This window comes from Gadus macrocephalus, chromosome 6 (assembly GCF_031168955.1).
Source record: "Gadus macrocephalus chromosome 6, ASM3116895v1".
NCBI lineage: Eukaryota > Metazoa > Chordata > Actinopteri > Gadiformes > Gadidae > Gadus > Gadus macrocephalus.
In genome coordinates this window covers 24232329-24250028 of record NC_082387.1, presented here as the reverse complement: position 1 = coordinate 24250028, position 17700 = coordinate 24232329, and the positions used below count along the sequence as shown (strand labels likewise).

The 17700-nt window shown below is 46.4% G+C and overlaps 3 protein-coding genes and 1 long non-coding RNA gene across 4 annotated transcripts; 3 read left to right on the top strand and 1 right to left on the bottom strand.

Annotated features, from left to right (window-relative positions):
* Positions 1-262: 262 nt before the first annotated feature.
* LOC132458927 (fasciculation and elongation protein zeta-2-like) lies at positions 263-4631 on the top strand. Its single transcript, XM_060053326.1, has 9 exons — positions 263-793; positions 1343-1451; positions 2085-2246; positions 2758-2851; positions 3133-3386; positions 3754-3837; positions 4061-4136; positions 4280-4345; positions 4434-4631. The coding sequence occupies exons 1-9, from the start codon at positions 477-479 to the stop codon at positions 4487-4489; spliced, it is 1218 nt and encodes a 405-aa protein (XP_059909309.1). The 5' UTR covers positions 263-476; the 3' UTR covers positions 4490-4631.
* Positions 4632-4671: 40 nt separating this feature from the next.
* Positions 4672-6772, top strand: LOC132458932 (uncharacterized). Its single transcript, XR_009526033.1, has 3 exons — positions 4672-5837; positions 5891-5988; positions 6175-6772. It is a non-coding gene; the product is annotated as an uncharacterized LOC132458932 (long non-coding RNA).
* A 408-nt stretch (positions 6773-7180) lies between these two features.
* Positions 7181-8619, top strand: clec3ba (C-type lectin domain family 3, member Ba). The gene is made up of 3 exons (XM_060053303.1): positions 7181-7653; positions 7829-7927; positions 8116-8619. Exons 1-3 carry the CDS (start codon positions 7416-7418, stop codon positions 8514-8516), a joined length of 738 nt encoding a protein of 245 aa, XP_059909286.1. The 5' UTR covers positions 7181-7415; the 3' UTR covers positions 8517-8619.
* Positions 8620-9490: 871 nt separating this feature from the next.
* LOC132458840 (CUB domain-containing protein 1-like) lies at positions 9491-16603 on the bottom strand. The gene is made up of 9 exons (XM_060053158.1): positions 16393-16603; positions 15242-15460; positions 14735-15082; positions 14222-14596; positions 12785-12982; positions 11757-12146; positions 11189-11545; positions 10714-10801; positions 9491-10461 (listed from the first exon to the last, which is right to left on the bottom strand). Exons 1-9 carry the CDS (start codon positions 16460-16462, stop codon positions 10011-10013), a joined length of 2496 nt encoding a protein of 831 aa, XP_059909141.1. The 5' UTR covers positions 16463-16603; the 3' UTR covers positions 9491-10010.
* Between the last annotated feature and the right edge of the window lie 1097 nt (positions 16604-17700).

Below are 17700 nucleotides of genomic sequence, written 5' to 3'. Positions count from 1 at the left end.
CCCTACTCAAATAATGACGAAAGCCTATCACGTTTTTTGGACTGTATATATTTAGTACTGAACTTTGCTGGTCGGGATGGGGCTGCTTTTGAGTGACACTGTCTGACACAGACAATGTATCGGTGGCTCCTCGCGTCCTCATCTCACTGCGATGGGATGCTCCAAATTACCGTTACTGGCGAAAGAGAGGGCGGGACCTTCAGATACATGGGTTCAGCTGCGAGAGAGAGGGCGGGACCTTCAGATACATGGGTTCAGCTGCGAGAGAGAGGGCGGGACTTTCCGTTACATGGGTTCAGCGGTGAGAGAGAGGGCAGGAATGTCAATTACAGCGGAAATTGAGGTAGACCGGGATAACGCTTCAATACCTAATGCTCTCTCGTCCTTGTGCCTAAGAGGATGCTGAGGCTTGGCATTCCTCTGGCTCGTGCATCATTCATCAGGGAACGTACGCTGGTCCGCGCGGACAGGCAGCCATGGCGGCGCTCGTCGCTCCATTCGATGATGAGCGGCAGGATTCGTTCGTCTATACGATGGTTTCAGATCACGAAATTCGTAAAAGTGGCGTGAAGACGAAGGCAGAAGACGCTACGGGAGTCTTGGAGAGCCTCTCGGAACTACACAGAAGTAACCCTGGAGATATTTATGGCAGCTCCAAGTCAATGGAAAACCTTGTCAAAGATGCTGAGGACAAGTTATTTGTATCCGTGTGCTTCCCAAATGCTGAAAGAGAATACGGCAGCGTCTCTCCCGCCTACGTAATCACAGAGGACACGTGGTTGAGACAGGACGAGTGAGTGTTGTTGAAGTGTTTCTTATGCTCTGTATGTTAGGGTTAGGGTTAGGTGGTTAGGGATAACCCTCAGTGTTGTAACAAGATCGGCTCTGGAAATGTGACGGATTGGATTCCGCCGTCATTTGTTTCCCGAGGGCTGTATAATGGGCACTCATGAATTATGCATGAAGATTTAATAGCATTTTTGGAGGAGACCACTCCGGAAGTGCGTGATGACATGGTAACAATACACAATAACAATGTGTGGACAAAGTGAGGACCACATTGGATCAGAATTGACTTCATATTGGTTTTGCCGTATATGATGACCAAGAAGGAATTACACCTAACTATATAAAAAAAATCATATTACTCAAGAACCCTTTGTATTATTATAAAATAAGTATGCAAAATCAATAAAAAACTGACCTTTTTGGCTTCCATTGGCCCAATAGCAGCTAATGCCTAAGTGAAATGTCCAGTGAGTAGAGTTGTGAGTCTAGAATCTGGATTGTAAACGTATACTTCCAAATCATACGGTCTGTCTGCTCTCTGTTTTTTACCCAGGGTTTGGAACTCTCTGACTCAAAGCTATGGCTGCGTAACACCCGTCGACTGGAAACGCTCCCGGACGTGCGCTCTTCACACACTCCCTCTCAATCTGGGGCCAAGCCAAGTGAGACATGCCCCTTCTAGTCTCACAAATCTGATTTAAGATTCATATCTAAAGATTAGGAGATAAACTCTGATGGCATATTTCTTCCAAATCTTTGTGAACAGGGCGTTTCTTTTGCTTCATATTTGTTTTCGACCAATGATTTGGCTGGAGGCAGGGATCCATATGCATGTAATTGGTGCACAATTACATGCAGTGTAACACAAACTCGCCCTGCAGTATTTAACTGTCTGGGTCTGTTAAAGGTTTCTAAAGAAAAATAATACCATGTAGCCTAACTGCTGCAAACACACTTATTAAAACCCCCTAATGAGAGCTTCTTCCAGTCAACTTTCTTCGCTACAATATCTCCGTGACGAAACAGGAAACAAAGTGTAACCCTGCGTCTTGCAGTTTTTCCGGGTCAGGCTGTTTTTCCGGGTCAGGCTCTGTTCCGTCTCCCCCTGAAGTTCTGCTCTAGCATATTAGACTGCTGGATCCCGGTTAAACCCCTACTGATCCGCCTCTGTCCCCTTCTCCCGTCTCCCCCTCCCCCGCCCCCACCAATCTGTTAGTCACCCAAATCACAAACAGTAATTGTGCCAGGGTTTAGTGTTTTGATGAAATCCCCCTCCCCCTGTGTTTCCACGGCAGAGGAGGACTGATGTAACCACAGAGCTGTCTGTCAGGGAGGAGGAGGAGGAGGAGGAGGAGGAGGAGGAGGAGGAGGAGGAGGCGGGGCTGAGGGATCAGCTGGACATGCACTCCATTATTGTCCCTTTCCTAAACCAGGAGCCTCTCTTCACAGCGGAGCAGGTAAGCATCCCCGGCCGTCCTCCCCCGGTCCTTAGCGACCACCTCAGCATCCTTATCGACCAGCTTAAGGCTGGGGTCGGCACACAGGTCTTTCTCCTCAAGACTGATTCATTTTATTACCTGTGATGCATTGAGTGTGTATCTCTGTGTATCATTGTCTATTTGCTTTGTGCGTGTGTGATTGTTTTTTTGCTGTGTGTGTGTGTGTGTGTGTGTGTGTGTGTGTGTGTGTGTGTGTGTGTGTGTGTGTGTGTGTGTGTGTGTGTGTGTGTGTGTGTGTGTGTGTGTTCTTGGCCGTGTGTGTTTGATTGTTCTCTGCGTGTGTGTGTGTGTGTGTGTGCGGGCCTGTGCATCCATTTGCTTACGTGTGTGTGTGTCCCCTGCGTGTACGGTGTCTATTTGGGTGTGTGAGTGTTCTTTGTCATGTGTATGTGTTTGTTGGATTGATCTTTTCTATGCGGGTGTCTGCGTGTGTTTGATCGTTGTGTTTCATGCGTGTCCCTCGTGGCAGGTGATGGAGGAGCTAGAGGCGATGATGCAGGACTCTCTCGACCTGGAGGCCTCCTTATCCTTGGAGGACCGCCGAGGCTCCGGTTACGAGGAGAGTGAGTGATCACATGACCATGGCGGGCTGATATTCATGATGGGTCGTGACCCCTTCTGATGTACAAGGATGTTTTTCACAAGACAATGAGTGTGTGTGTGTGTGTGCGGGCCTGTGCATCCATTTGCTTACGTGTGTGTGTGTCCCCTGCGTGTACGGTGTCTGCGTTTGTGTTCGTGTGCGTGTGCGTGCGCGTGCGTGCATGTGTGTGTGTGTCTGTTTGTGTGGGCCCGTGCCTCTGCGGGCGTGCACGTGTTTGTTTGCGTCTGCGTGCGTCTCAAGGGCTAGGGGCCATGTGTGTTGCCGAGCTGAACGAGCTCCTGCAGGAGACGGAGACCCACATCCAGGCGTTCTCCGAGGAGCTGATCCAGGAGCTGGCTCTGCGGGAGGAGCTGGACTTTGAGAAGGAGGTGAAGAACGGCTTCATCGCCCTCCTCATCGACGTGCAGAACAGGCAGAAGGAGCTCCGGGAGACGCTGAGGAGGAGGAAGAAGCTGAAGAACCCCCAGAGCCAGCCCGAGAGGACCCGTGGAGCAGTCAGTTTGATTTGACACTTTTTTTTATTTGACCCCTTTGATGGTTGTGGTTGAAGTCCGCCGCGGAGAGAGGGCTTCTCAGACACGTAGTATAATGCCAGGGTGTGTGTATGGCTCTGGGGAGCTCCGTCCGGGCAGTGATTGATGTCCATGTTCAAGGGAGGGGTTAAGCTTCTCGGACACAGTGCAGACTACAACGTCTTTAGTTTTTGATTTTAATTTTGGGTCCTATAATCTGTTTTTATTCCTTGTGTGACTCTTATGCTAAACCGATCTCTGCTTTGGTTTTCCTAAATTAATTCCTGCTGGTCTCCTAATCTCTTATCATATTTTTTTCTTTCTCTCTTCTTTTTCTCTCTCTCTCCAGCGTTTCAGCATGGAGGGATTTACCTCTGTGTTTCAAAACGGCTTCCGGCAAACTTTTGGTAGTGGATGCAGTGAAACTCAGCAGGTTACTCTCTACTTTCTCAGACGGAAGGACTTCTGTGAAGAGAGGATAATAATAAATCTCGGAAACACATTTATTTTCCTGACCTGAAACGACTTCCTTCTTCTCAATCATTCTTAACCAGGAAGAATGCCATAAACCAGTGTTGATTTATGTTATTATTATGTTGGTATTTTAACTGCAACACATAAAAATATGGATCTTCCATGTCCTTTTTTCCCCCCAGTATTTGACAACATTAATACCTTATGAGAAAAGAGTTGGTCCTCCATCAATTGAAGACCTGCAAGTTTTGACCAACAGTGAGTTTCATCTTCCACTAACTTCATGATCGCTAAGCCAGAACTAGACAAGTCATGCAGTGATTTCCATCTTCCACCAACTGCTTCGCTAATCCTAGACAAGTGAAGTATGATTGCATCTATTTCTTCTGTTTATTTTGCAGTTCTTCAAGCTATGAAGGAAAACAGTGACAAGGTGCCCAGTCTGCTGACAGACTACATCCTCAAAGGTAAGCTGTTGGTTTTGGGTTGTCCTGTTGTGTTGACCTGCATTATGGGAAGTTTGTTGTTCTGTCGGTTTGACCAACGGTTGTGTAGTTTGTGAAGGGACCCTGGAGTGTGCATTTGAACGACCAAACAACTGCTGTGGATGAACGAATGAATAAATTCTAGCGAATATCTGAACGCATGGTTTTCCAGGTAACTGCCAGAAGAACACCCTTTATATTATTTTTGCATTCATTTCTTGTTGTTTTCCATTCTCTTCTGTTTCAATCCCTCCTCTAATAATAAACTCCCTAGCTCTGATGTGAGAACGACACTCGGAGAGGTTTGTGACAAGTAATCACTCATGTTGCACACTGTGGGGCGCTGTTGAACCCCACAGTCGGCACACTCCCCTGTCTCCCCCCCTCTCACCCCCCTACACCACAGCTGTTGTGCAAACTGTGTCCCGACTTCTCCTTTTCTCCTCACCTAACCCCCCTCTTCCAAAATTGCTGACCTATGCAAACGGTATAATTTCTTTGGTGTCACAAGATGTATTGCCAATCGTACAGGGCATGGGCGTTTCTAGGTTTCGGAAATAACCGGTGCTTAGCCCAGATGGAAAGGTGAAATTAATTCATTTATCAATTGATTAATTAATTCATATTTATGTATTGCTTTCCATAAATATACAAAATACACCGTTTATTAGAGCTTTAAATAGTTTCCTGACTGCTGTGCTGCTCATCCCCAGATAAACTGGTTATGTTTTTAAATCGTTCATTCTCTTGCCAGAAGGACTACCTAGAAGGACTAGGCTACTTTGAGATGCCCCTGGAGTCCCAATGTTTGTTTCTAGTGTAAAGCAAGCAAAAGAAAAAAAAGAAAAAGGAAGTTTTTTTTTTTTTTTAATACGATTCTGGGCTAATTAAATAATATCTGGGGCTTTAGCCCCGAATGAAACCGCCTAGTGACGCCACTGGTACAGGAACACCCCACCACGCATGCTAGTATTAACCCGTGATGCTACGACTACACATCGCTTCAAATCACAATCATCCTATCACCGTTTAGTTGTATTTGGACATTGTCCTCCTTCCCTTTAAGTACTCCTTAAAGAATGGATCCTCCTCCTCGTGTTTTCTTTACCCCAGTTCCCCAAGCATTCCTTTGGAGAATGTTTTGTTAAAATGCTTATATGTGATTTCCTTGCAGTGCTTTGTCCGACGTGAAGCAAAGAGAGAGTGCCTACATTTTCTGGAGAAGCTTCTAGCAGCGAGTGGGGTACCATGTTCACCATGGTAACCAAGATGAAGAGGACTCGTCATGTGTTTTCAGATTTCAGATTTCAGATCCTTTATTTATTCCTCCAAACGTACATTTTCGTGTTTTTATTTACGCCTCATTTCTTTTACGTCGATTACGGTAATTTGACGGCATCAATGTTTTAACAGACATCCCGTTTTCATCTGTTAGTATTGTTTGATTGTTTAGGTTTAGTTCATTTTGCATATTGTGGGTTTTAAATGAGCTCCTTTGAGAATATACAACAATAGCGAATACAGGAGCTCTAGTATTTGGATATTGGAGAGGTATTTCGTGAGGGACTATTTCCCAACTCTAGATGCACCCTTTCCCCAACCCTGTATCGATTATTATCGACGACGTGATGACGTATGTACAAGAGCCTACCGTGGCCAGGCCACAGTTGCGACGCCCAATGGCCACGGCCAGATGGCCTAGTGTGAGTGCAGGCCAGAGAACAATGGGGCCATTTGAGCACGGTTAGGTGCTAAAACGGCCACGGCCACGGCCAGATGGCCTAGTGTGAGTGCACCCTAAGAGGCCGAAGCTATTTGCACTCGGTACAGGCGTCCATGGCTCTCCGCCTTGCTGTACCCTGTTCTCCAACCACAGAGGGTGTGGGAAAACTAAAACCCTGATATGCAATTCAGTACTGTTACTGTAGACAGAATCTTCACTGTTTAGTTAAGTGGTCGGACAGTTGGTATTAGCAATGCAGACCCCCCCCCCCCATCTGATCTAGAGGAAGGGGTATTGCTTAATGCCAAGGCCACGTTCTCAGGACTGAAACACAGCACTGCCCTCTGTGACTGTTGACTCATTAACTCCCTATGCAGTTGGTACAGATGAGAGACCTTTGCACTTCCTCCAACACTGAGACACAGAATGGATCTCTGAATCAGAGACGATGTAATGAACTTCCCTTTACGCTGACACAGTGAGAACTTTGCACAGTGAAATGCTAACTTTTGGTAACTTAGTTATTTAGTTAACTTGGTTATTTATTTGATCAAATGGTCAAACTGCCTTGGCTGGATATTTTTTACATTGCTTCTTTTATGACCAATATTGAATTGGTGGAAGGGCTAAATGCTTGATTTTCAATTGATTATGTACAAATTGTTCAATAAATAATACAACTAAGACATGTCCTTTTTCATTTTCAGGCTTATAGAAGAGTAATAGAAGAAAAACAAAAGTGTAGTCTAAATGTTTTCATAGTTGAGTAACCAGTATTTCACACGGTGAGAGGTTAATTATTATGGCTTGCTCGACCTTCCATGCTAAAAGTCAGGACAGCATGCTGAGGAAGACATGTTCAAAACAAATGAAAACAACCGAAACAGAACGTTTTGCACATGATGTGAGCCTCTGCCGTCTGCCGGCTGGGCATGCTCCAGTTTCCTGAGCGGAACCAGATGCAGACACTGGACTAAGGGCCAAAACACACTCACCTCTGACCGACAATCACTAGGAATAGAGCAGGCCCTGTGTGCCAGAAACACTGAGGGATTTAGGTTCAATTCGATTAGCGGGCAGCCTGCAGGAATTCTCTGAAACTAAATGCTAAATGAAGATTGGTTAATAGTTGTTTGCTCAATTGCTTTGTATCTTTAGTGGCCCCCAATTATTTTTGGAAACAGCCAAAGTAGCTATTGATTATGCTGCTAAAATACAGCTTCATCGGCCTGGAGTCCTGCATTAGGCAGAAAAACAGGCAATAATATAAGACAATAATGAGACGTCTGTAAACCATTTGGCGTGTTCAAGAAAGGATTTCCTCATACAATGCTGTGCAGCCACGACCGGGGTGTAAGATTCACATCTGCTTTTGGCCAAGTCCTCGCCGCGACACAGCGCTTTGGTGTTTCACCACCAGTACATGAAAACAGCCCTAACGTCGCCTTCAAAAGTGTTTTTGTAATGGACCTTAGAGGGGCTAGCTTGATATTATGTCTCCTTCTTCTGGTGAACCCTGCTCTTCAGCAGACCCCTGCAAGTGCAAAGAAGAAGAACGCAAGGAAAGGTGAGGCATGTTTTCTTGACATTTCAGAGGAAATCATTTCATTGCACAGCACATATCCTCGTGGTCTTTGCAGCTCTTTAAATACAGGGCGCTCATCAAAAGTCAAGAAACAAAAGCCAAGATTGCCTAAGGACAGATCTTGATCTTCATTTGGTTCCTCTTGTTACTTCAACAGAGGCTGCAAACAATGCTGTGATCGAGAAGATGCAGAAGCAGATTGATGATATTTTAGAAGAGCTGAATCTACTGAAAGAACATCAAGCATTACAAACAGGTATAGTACCTGAAAGAGATCGCTTGCCAACAATCCACTCCTATGCAAACAATGTTTTAGATTTAAGTTATTATTATTGAAAAATTGACCAGGGGTTATATAACTATATAGTGTATGAAAGGCACTTTGGGTTGTAACATACTAGAACTGACTTCTAACTTGTTCTACTACTACCACTACCGCAAAAGTTTGCTTGCGAGGCACAAAGGTCCTGGGCAAGTGTTTCCTGGCGGATCCTGTGAAGAAGAACTACCATGCAGCCAGTGAAGACTGCGTCGCCAAGGGGGGCAGCCTGGGCACCCCTGTGACCGGGGATGAAAACGACCGGCTCTATGAGTACGTGCTCCGGAGCATCGGCCAAGAGGAGCACGTCTGGTTAGGGATCAATGATATGATCACCGAGGGCCAGTGGGTGGACCAATCAGGCCATGGTGTGCGCTTCAAGAACTGGGAGACGGTCATCACGCTGCAGCCGGACGGTGGGCGGGGCCAGAACTGTGCCATCATGTCCACCTCGGCCAATGGGAAATGGTTTGACGAAAACTGCCGTGCTGAAAAAGTCTCCGTGTGTGAGTTTAATATTGTTTAACGAGGACTGCCCCTGTTGTCCTTTTGAAAAACATGAAGCATGTTTAAGTGTGAACCGATATAAGTTGTAACCTGTGCATGCCAATAAAAACAAAATCGATTTACTAATTTCTAAAACCTAATTAAATGACGTAGCTTGTCAGGAATGCAGGACTGAGAAGGCTAAAAACATTGTCCTGTTGCCTCACAAGTTTGTAGTCTTAAGTCCCGCGATACTGTGTCATATACTAATAAACACATCAGCATTACATTTGACTCCATTTATATGTATCATACATTTGCGTTATACATTTTAAAGAAACATTGATTGCAGACTACATTTATCAAAATGCCAAAAAACTGAACGATAATTCTGCCCTTGCCGTTGCAAATTTTGGTTGTCCGAAGAGGTTCTTTATAGGAAATTGGGGGCTGCAAGGTTTGATCACAAACAGTCATAGGAGCTCAGTGACTGTATGCAAAGCACTTAAAGGATTAGTTGCTGTTCTTCTCCGGTCTTCCACTGCGGTGAGTTGAGTAAACAACAGAAGCTCTTACGTGTGTCTCTGACCTGATGCGTGGATTTTTCTTATCATCTGATTGGTGCCTGCAACCTGAGTACACTTTGTACATCCACAAGGTGTTTTGAGTCAGTGAATAATTGTTTGGCACAAATTCTACATTGAATACAAATCCCACAATGTCAGTTATCCGATATTTGCATTAGGAGAAAAATAACCATGACAGCAGGGTGGGATTATGCAAATACTGAAGTTCGCATGCGCGAAAATGGTAGGCTACTTTCCACACTATTGAAAACCAAAGGCATACAGCGTTCTCTCTCTGTCCCTGGCTGTAAAGCTCTCGTTGGACATTTTGAGCTGACTGAATCTGACACAGGATGCTCACCTATTTTTTAATGGCCTGGGACCAAAAAGGGGCCAATCATGGTGATGAATGAATATGACAATAATTAAAAAGATTATCACAAATTGGTTAGTTGAAAGAAATCATACAAAGATTGATTTATTATTAATTTGTCATTATGAAATCCGCATTTCATTACTCAGGCAAAACAGAGACACAGAACACAATATATACATATTGAGTGTTGTAACATCCCTCATCCAGTTTGACACGAAATATACTCACATAGAGTACCACATAACACAAATATAAATAGTCGAAAAATAAACTACTTCAAAGAAACGCAAATATTCCAAATTCTGCCAAACACAGAGTGTGTTAGCTCTCCATGTCTCAGGTCCGTTGACCATATCACTATCACAGTGAGCATCTTCGCACCGAGGCATTCCTCCCAGGTATGAATTGGTCCAAGAGGGCTTGGACCAAGTTCATCCTATTCCCATCCTCTGTGGCTTCGGTGGGACTAAAGCGACGAAAAGAGGTGGACGGCCTCTTCATAAGGCGCTGCGTTAGCGTGGGTTCTCACATCCACTCCAGGGAATGTGTCCTCCACGTCACGGAAAACAAGGTGACCGGTCTCCCTCTTCAGTCACTGCCCCTCCGGCTCCATCCGATTCCCCAGCGCTGGCCGTTCAGAGGCGGGCTCTTCGGGGGCTCCGAGGTCACTCTGGCCGTCGGGGGCGTGCAGGTCGTCCTGCGCCGCGCACAGGTCTCGACTGGCTCGGTTGGCTCGTGGCACCGGCGGGCCTATATGAGGCGTCCCCATGAACGGCCGATAGGTGTCCACCGCTGGGTTGATAGCGGACGGTGGTCTCTGGGGCTCTGTCGGCCCGGTGAACGGTCGGTACGTCTCCACGTCTGCGTCCCCTTCCATGCTGAGCTCCTTCTTCAGCAGGTGTGTGTAAACCATGGTGTCCTCAATGGAGGCGTAGACGTGGTACTCGTCCTCACCGGGCAGGTTACTCACCCCGGGACGGAAGATGGCCCCGGCGGGGTTGTAGACAGACACTTGATTGCGATTTAGCTCCTTCTTCTTCTTCCTGAGAACATTGGAGATAAACAGATAGATTAATAGATGAATAGATGAATAGAAATGAGTCGATTTTAATGAGTCCCTTTAACACAAAAAAACAACAGTATAAACTGGGATATTCTTATACAATTTATAAAATTGTAATTAAAATAAATTCATGGATTTTGGAAGGACGCGAATATATATAGTGTAATTAATTATTTACAAATCGTTAACAATGCAACGTTGCCGACGCCATATTGGCCAGATGGGGGCTCACCTGATGACCACACAGACCACGGCCAACACAACAGCAGCGATCACCAGCAGGACTGACACCACGCTCGCGATGACGGTCAGCAGGAAGTCTGCACATCACCGAACAAGAACCAAACACTCATGAAACCCTTGCTCTACCAAAATAATAATCTCTCTCTCTCTCTCTCTCTCTCTCTCTCTCTCTCTCTCTCTCTCTCTCTCTCTCTCTCTCTCTCTCTCTCTCTCTCTCTCCCCCCCCCCCCTCCCCCTCTCTCTCTCTCTCTCTCTCTCTCTCTCTCTCTCTCTCTCTCTCTCTCTCTCTCTCTCTCTCTCTCTCTCTCTCTCTCTCTCTCTCTCTCTCTCTCTCTCTCTCTCTCTCTCTCTCTCTCTCTCTCTCTCTCTCCAGTCCTACAAATACAACTAATTTCAAGCCCCTTCATTCAAATTCCACTTTGTGACTCTGGGATCTCTCGAATGCATTCGCGTGCTTTGCTTACTCCTGCTCTTGCCCAGCGTCATCTCGGTGAGCATGCTGAACTCTCCGCTCTCCATCATGCAGTTGGATATGTTCAGGTAGAAGGAGCCGGGGACGTCCACCTGTTCCTCCGCCTCCTCGTCCTCCCGCCGGCTGTACATCTCCTCGGCCGAGTCCAGCAGGCGGATGCGGATGCTGGTGTGGCGGTTGCTGCACTTGGGCTGGCTGAGGTTGACGAACACCAGGTGGGCCTCCTGCTTGGCGGGCACCCTGACGATCCAGGAGATGCTGGAGTACGACTGCATGCCCTTCGGCCACCCGGGGCTGGCCAGGAGGGTGGGCTCGCTTCCCTTCGGCGCCAGGGTGAAGATGTAGTCCTCTGGGGGGCGACGCGCGGCGCAAAGAACGAGAGAACCACGGATCAAACCTCAAATTCGATTCAATTCGATTTTATTTGCACACAGCCCATAATCACCGTTACAGTCTCGAAGGAGGCTGTATACACCAGTATATCAGTCGTACTATACCCGCATACACCAGCCTAATCAGTCAAATGTGACCCACTGGCGCCGTACGCTCAAAGGCCTCACCCGTGATCTCCTCCTTGAAGTGCGCCCCGAGCCGAGAATGGCGCGTGGAGGGCTGGACCCCCCTCCGGCTCGCCTGGTCGACGGAGGCCGTGACGGACACGTTGGAGCGGAACTGGATGCTCTGGATGGGCCCCCCGGGGCAGAAGGTTCCGAGGGGCGTGCCGCCGCCGCCGCCGCCGTCCTCGGCGACGGCGAGCGTCAGACTGCCGTTGCAGGGCCGGCCGGGCAGCGACCGCTGGAGTCCGTCGCCGGGGCCGAGGACCTCCGTGCTGCCCCTGGCCGGGTGAACCAGGGACCAGGTGACGCTCCTCAGGGGGGCCGGGAGACAGGGGGGCAGGGAGGGGACTTCCAGGGGGAAGGGCTTCCTGAAGTGGGCCTCTAAACTAGGGCATTCTGGGAAAGAAGAAAACACACACACACAACGGTTTCACGGTCACTGAACGATTGAGGATAATGATTGAATTGTTGTTTCATCTTTTTTTTTTTTTCTTTTTTTTTTTATTACAGCTAAAATGTCCAAGTGTGACAGTGTCGTTCCGGTTAGCAGTCTAGCATTTCTGGAATGCACAGATAATAGTCTGGTAGATACTAGCACTCGTCACTTATCAGCTAGTCGAAAAAGAAATGAGTTGCTTGAAGAAGAGTTCGCTGTACGCATGCCGACTACAAGGACCGCATAACCACCAGTGCTGCTCAACAGGTTTCAGGAAAGGTACAATAGTCCAGTTAATCATAAGGGTGGACACTGCTGACGAAAAACTACTGGTTGGCTGGCTGGCTCTATAGCAACAAAGGAGGTTTACCAAGCTGAAGTCAATTGCGTCTATATTTACTCAGAGCTACAGCTGGTGATAAACACATGCTTTTAATGGGGATGTCTACCATACCAAAATATAGAATCCGATCTATCGTACGCTTTGAACACAACAATACTGTGCTGGTTTTAGTACTTTATAGTCTGTTCTTTAGGAGGGGTAAATCACACAATGAGGGTATTGATCCATTTACATGACTCAAAATGTACTCACCGATGACTCTGTTGGCCGTGACCCAAACGTCGGCTGGAGAACAGTCCTGGAAAGACAGTTGTGCAACCCCGTATGACGGAACCAGCATGGTGCCCGCGGCCACGGAGTTCATGGTCATCAGACACTCAGAGTCAGGTCGGATCTTCGTAAGTTTCAGGGAAAGACCCTGTCCAGTCCTCAGGTCCACAGAACACAACACTACAAATAGAAATGTCAACATTGAAAAACACACTCAATAAGAACAGATGGAAAAATCGATAATGCGCACAGACAGTGACCTGTATCTACCCTTTATTTTCTTCCCTTGTTGCTTGCCCAAACATGAATTGTCTATCTACAGCCGAGTTACAACACGCACACATGACTCAGGGGTTAGGCCATCTCGGGAGCTCCCTGAAGTTCTGAGCATAATGCGTAATCTTTCCAAAAGTTTCCCCACCATTACTCGGATATCCAAATGCAAGTTTACGTAGTTTAAAACCAACAGGGGGAAGTCTGGTATTAACTTAGTGGGCTGTGTTCTTACACGATGGGATATCTAGAGGAAAAAGCAATGTCTATGTCTCTACATTTGACATTCCCAACAGAGTGAATTGTCAAGAGTGTTTTTTCTTGCCCCTTCAGAGGGTGAGGAGGGTTGCCTAATGTGTGTGGATACCTTTGAGAATGGAACTGGTATTAGGGGAAAAACAATAAAATGGAGTGTCATATGCTTTACTAGGGATGGGACTCAATAAATCAAGAATACATTACAGAAAGGGACCACGAGTGTTAAACAAACTTGCAACTTCCAATAAAATATTTCCATGCCACGTTTCGTTGCTAGACTTCAGGCAAATGGTTTATGACAGTTAATCAGGGAGTGGCTGTAAACCTGCAAGCAATCCCATTCCCCGCGTGCATTGGGAAGGCCTAAAAACCCTGCACTAAAATAAATACAGACGTCATAACTTTTAACAATAGTTATGGCACCACATTAGCACTAATGATATACAAGCAGACCGGTATATCAGGAATGATACAACAATACACCATACAGCTGTTTATCAGGAATTATTTATATCAGGAACGATATACAAGTACAGCAGTATACACTAGTAGGCCTATATCACGAATTATATACCATTACACCAGTAAACAGTAAATCAGTATGATATACCAATACACCTGTATAAAACAGTACATCAGTAATGATAGACCAGTGTACATAAGTATATCAAGAATGATACACCAGTTTACACCAGTATATCAGTAATGATACAGCAGTACACCAGTATACCAGTCATATTATACCAGCATACACCAGTATACACCAGCATATCAGTAACGATTCACCAGTCCCCCCCACTCAGTTCCCCAGTAATGATAAAACCAGAAGACCCCCGTACACCGGTAACACCCCACCCCCAGCCTGAAGCCACGCACAGACACACAGACCTGGCTTACCGGTGGGCGTCGCGGTCACTCTGAGGTGGAGGGACAGCCCGCGGGGGCTGCGGCGGGTGCGGCCCATCTCGCAGTTCTTCAGGGTCATGGTGAAGTTGTGCTTCTCCCGGGCCGGCCGGGAGTCCGACCGCCCGAGGAGCAGCATGCCCCTCCCGCCTTCACCGTACACCCCGGCGGTCCCCTTCTTCCGGCAGGCCGGCTCCGTGTGATTCACCACCTGGACCGCGGCGCTGTGCCTCCCGGGCAACTGGATCTCCCACTGGACCAGGTCGTCGTCGGGGAAGCTCTGAGGGTAGTTCGGGGAGAGCAGGTCCACCGGCGACGACGAGGTCCCCGTCGGCAGGACCACTTTGATTTTGGCGAGGGCTGAAAGGAGGGCAGAAATCAAGGGTATTGTTCCGTTGAACGGCAGGAGATTTTTGATCCCCATGAAATCCATCTGAACAAAAAAATTGTTAACATTTCATAAACCTATAAACATATCAAATCTGGCAACACGCTCACATTTTATCTCTTCCCCGACTGAAACATGGAAGGGTCCCGCTCGCAGTGGTTCCCCGGCGGGCACGTGCACGGCGAAGGATCCCTGGTTCAGCACCTGGGCTTGGCTGATGGGGCCGTCCTTGCAGTACCTCCCGATGGCCACTCTCCCCACCGCCTGCAGGGTGTAGGTGTTCTTGTCTGGGCACGCTTGTGACGGATGGATCTGTCTCAGACCGGTCCCGGTGAAGTCTATCAGAAAGGCTTTGGGTGCTGCCGCCATCAGGGTCCAAACGTAGGTGCGGTTGAACCCCAATAGTCCACTACGTTCCTCCATGGTGATATTTCCATTGCAGGATTGTTTCGTGCATTCTACAGAGCACAATTACCATGGCAACAACAAAGAGAGTGTTCAAAGACGTGATCAAATATTGTGAGTATTCAGCGCCAATGGATAATATGATCGCATCGTTACATAACGCAACCATCCGTTCCATTGTGTTCAGTGACGCATCCTAAACCGATGCTTACCTATATTCCGACGCACTTCCAAGTGGATCACGTCTTGCAGTTTGGAGCAGTGGAAATCCACTATGACAGAGGCCGGTCCTTGTAGCAGAACCGATGCCTGGCATGTTTGTTTCCGACCCTCCTTAACGCACACAAGGCACTCTGGCTGTCTGCCATCATTACTATTACTAAAGTTGTAGCTAGTGCCCCCGTCAAGGCTGAAAGGGATTATCCAGACCCCTGGATAGAACGGACACACATTAATAATAAATAATAATTGATCAGTTTTTTTATAGCGCTTTTCCCTACTAAAAGACGCTTTACACATAAGAAAGGAATACATTCAGGCAGTAGGCCTACAGACAATCAAACAAAAGGGGAAAAATAAACAACACCCCAACAATAGGCAACACATTAAGAGAGCGGGAGAGAGTGGAAGATGGTGGAGGATGATTTGTCAAATGTTAATAATTAATAAACATGTCCTGTATGTTAGGGTTAACTTAACTTCTACATAAAAGGATGGTTTCCATGTGAATGGCGGTGACTTGTTTCTTGTGATTTTGTGTCCTACACATTTTCACCATGGGTTTTGATAGGAAATAGTTTGTGTTCCCATTCAGAGCATGTTTGTAATTGCAGGACAGAGCTGTGTTGGGAGAGATTAGACTTTGCACACAATCACCTTGATGTGCCCACTCCAGTACAAACAGTGGCCTGTATACACACACAAACACACAGCATCCACCACTCACACACACACACACACACACACACACACACACACACACACACACACACACACACACACACACACACACACACACACACACACACACACACACACCAACGATTTATTCCTCTCCTCAACGGGCATCTCTCAACTAGATACAGATACGTTTCCCAGGCGAAATGTGTAGAGTCCAGGTTTAAAATGGATCACACATCGGATCAGATGTTAACATTCGGCGTTCATTCAACCAATAGGTAGGCCTATACAAAAAAAACAAAAAACATGTGGATACACACAGACACACACCCACACCCATACTTCTTCATTATTGAGATAGCATAACAGCAGAAACGTATATCCAGAACTCCAACACGCTTCACGCTCTCCCTCGTAATAATGTCATAGAGCAACCACACAGTCAGAGGTGGACGTGACTTACCTGACACATTGAGAATCGCGGCTGTGAGTAGGAGCACCCCTACGGCCCGTCGGAGCGCGGATGAGACCATGGTCGAACAACAGGTGGTGGTAAGTCGAAGCCCCTGGAAAGTTGCGGTTGTATTTCATGATGGAAGAAAATTCATAGCGACGAAAATGATGGCCACGCGCTGTTGATTATTCGCCAACTGCCTGCCTACTTCCTGTAGTTGGACACCACACCTCTTCCAGGTAAGGCGGGGCACCAGGCCCCGTTTCACGCTCCATACCATCCCTTAGCCTGCCGTCTCTAAGTTCAGTACAGGCCTATGCATATACGAATGTGTATAAAGTAGTAGGCTACCGCCATTTAAATGTGTCTTTAGCCACTAATTTCTTTTTATCAAAAATGTTTGACGAAAACTTTCCACGCTTAGTCCAATAAGTGCCTCCAAATGAATGAATGGATTGGAGACCTTTCTAACAAAAACTGACCAGTAGGCCGCAATGAAAGCCATGTGCTCCATGCAAATAACTAAGACTTCCTTGCTGTCTTAAAATGCAATTATTACTCTTTATAGCGTTATTACTCGCACACACACACACACACACACACACACACACACACACACACACACGCACACTGCATTTTAATTTGGAAATAAGAGTATGAAACTGAGAAGATATTGTAAATATTATATCGTTTTATTTTCATTATAGTAATCGTAACATAAATACAACTGATCACTTTTCTTAAGTTGAACTTGATATTATAAATCGGACAATATAAATGTTGGCATCATCTCTATCTTTAGAAACCTTTTATATTCTGAGAATATGTTAAGAATATACTTTTAAACCTTACATGTGTATTTTGAAGTCGACTAAATAAGTTATATCATATGACAGCACAGTTTAAACAACATTTTCTATGTAAAAATCCTATCCCTAAATATAAGCCTAAAAGTAAAATAATCTATAAAGTTCCAAAACTATACAGAGTTTTAGGATAAAAGTTAGCACGGTTACGCTGACCTACAAAAAGGCCTACACGGGTAAAAACAAACACACCTAGGCAATAGACAATGCTCCATTATTACAGGAGCTCACCTTGAGGTTCTAGCGGCTAAATCTAAACCAAACCCCAGTTGGCTTAACGTATTACAAACCTCCGCTGGAATGGCTACAAACAGTATAGGCAGCACAGGCTTTTTATCCAGAAGAAAAAGAAGAAAAAAAAAACTTGAATTATCTCGGCCGTCTCTGCTCCATCCCATTGGGCAAAAACCCTGCAATGATGGGCACTGGCCATATGAGAGCAGCAACGCTC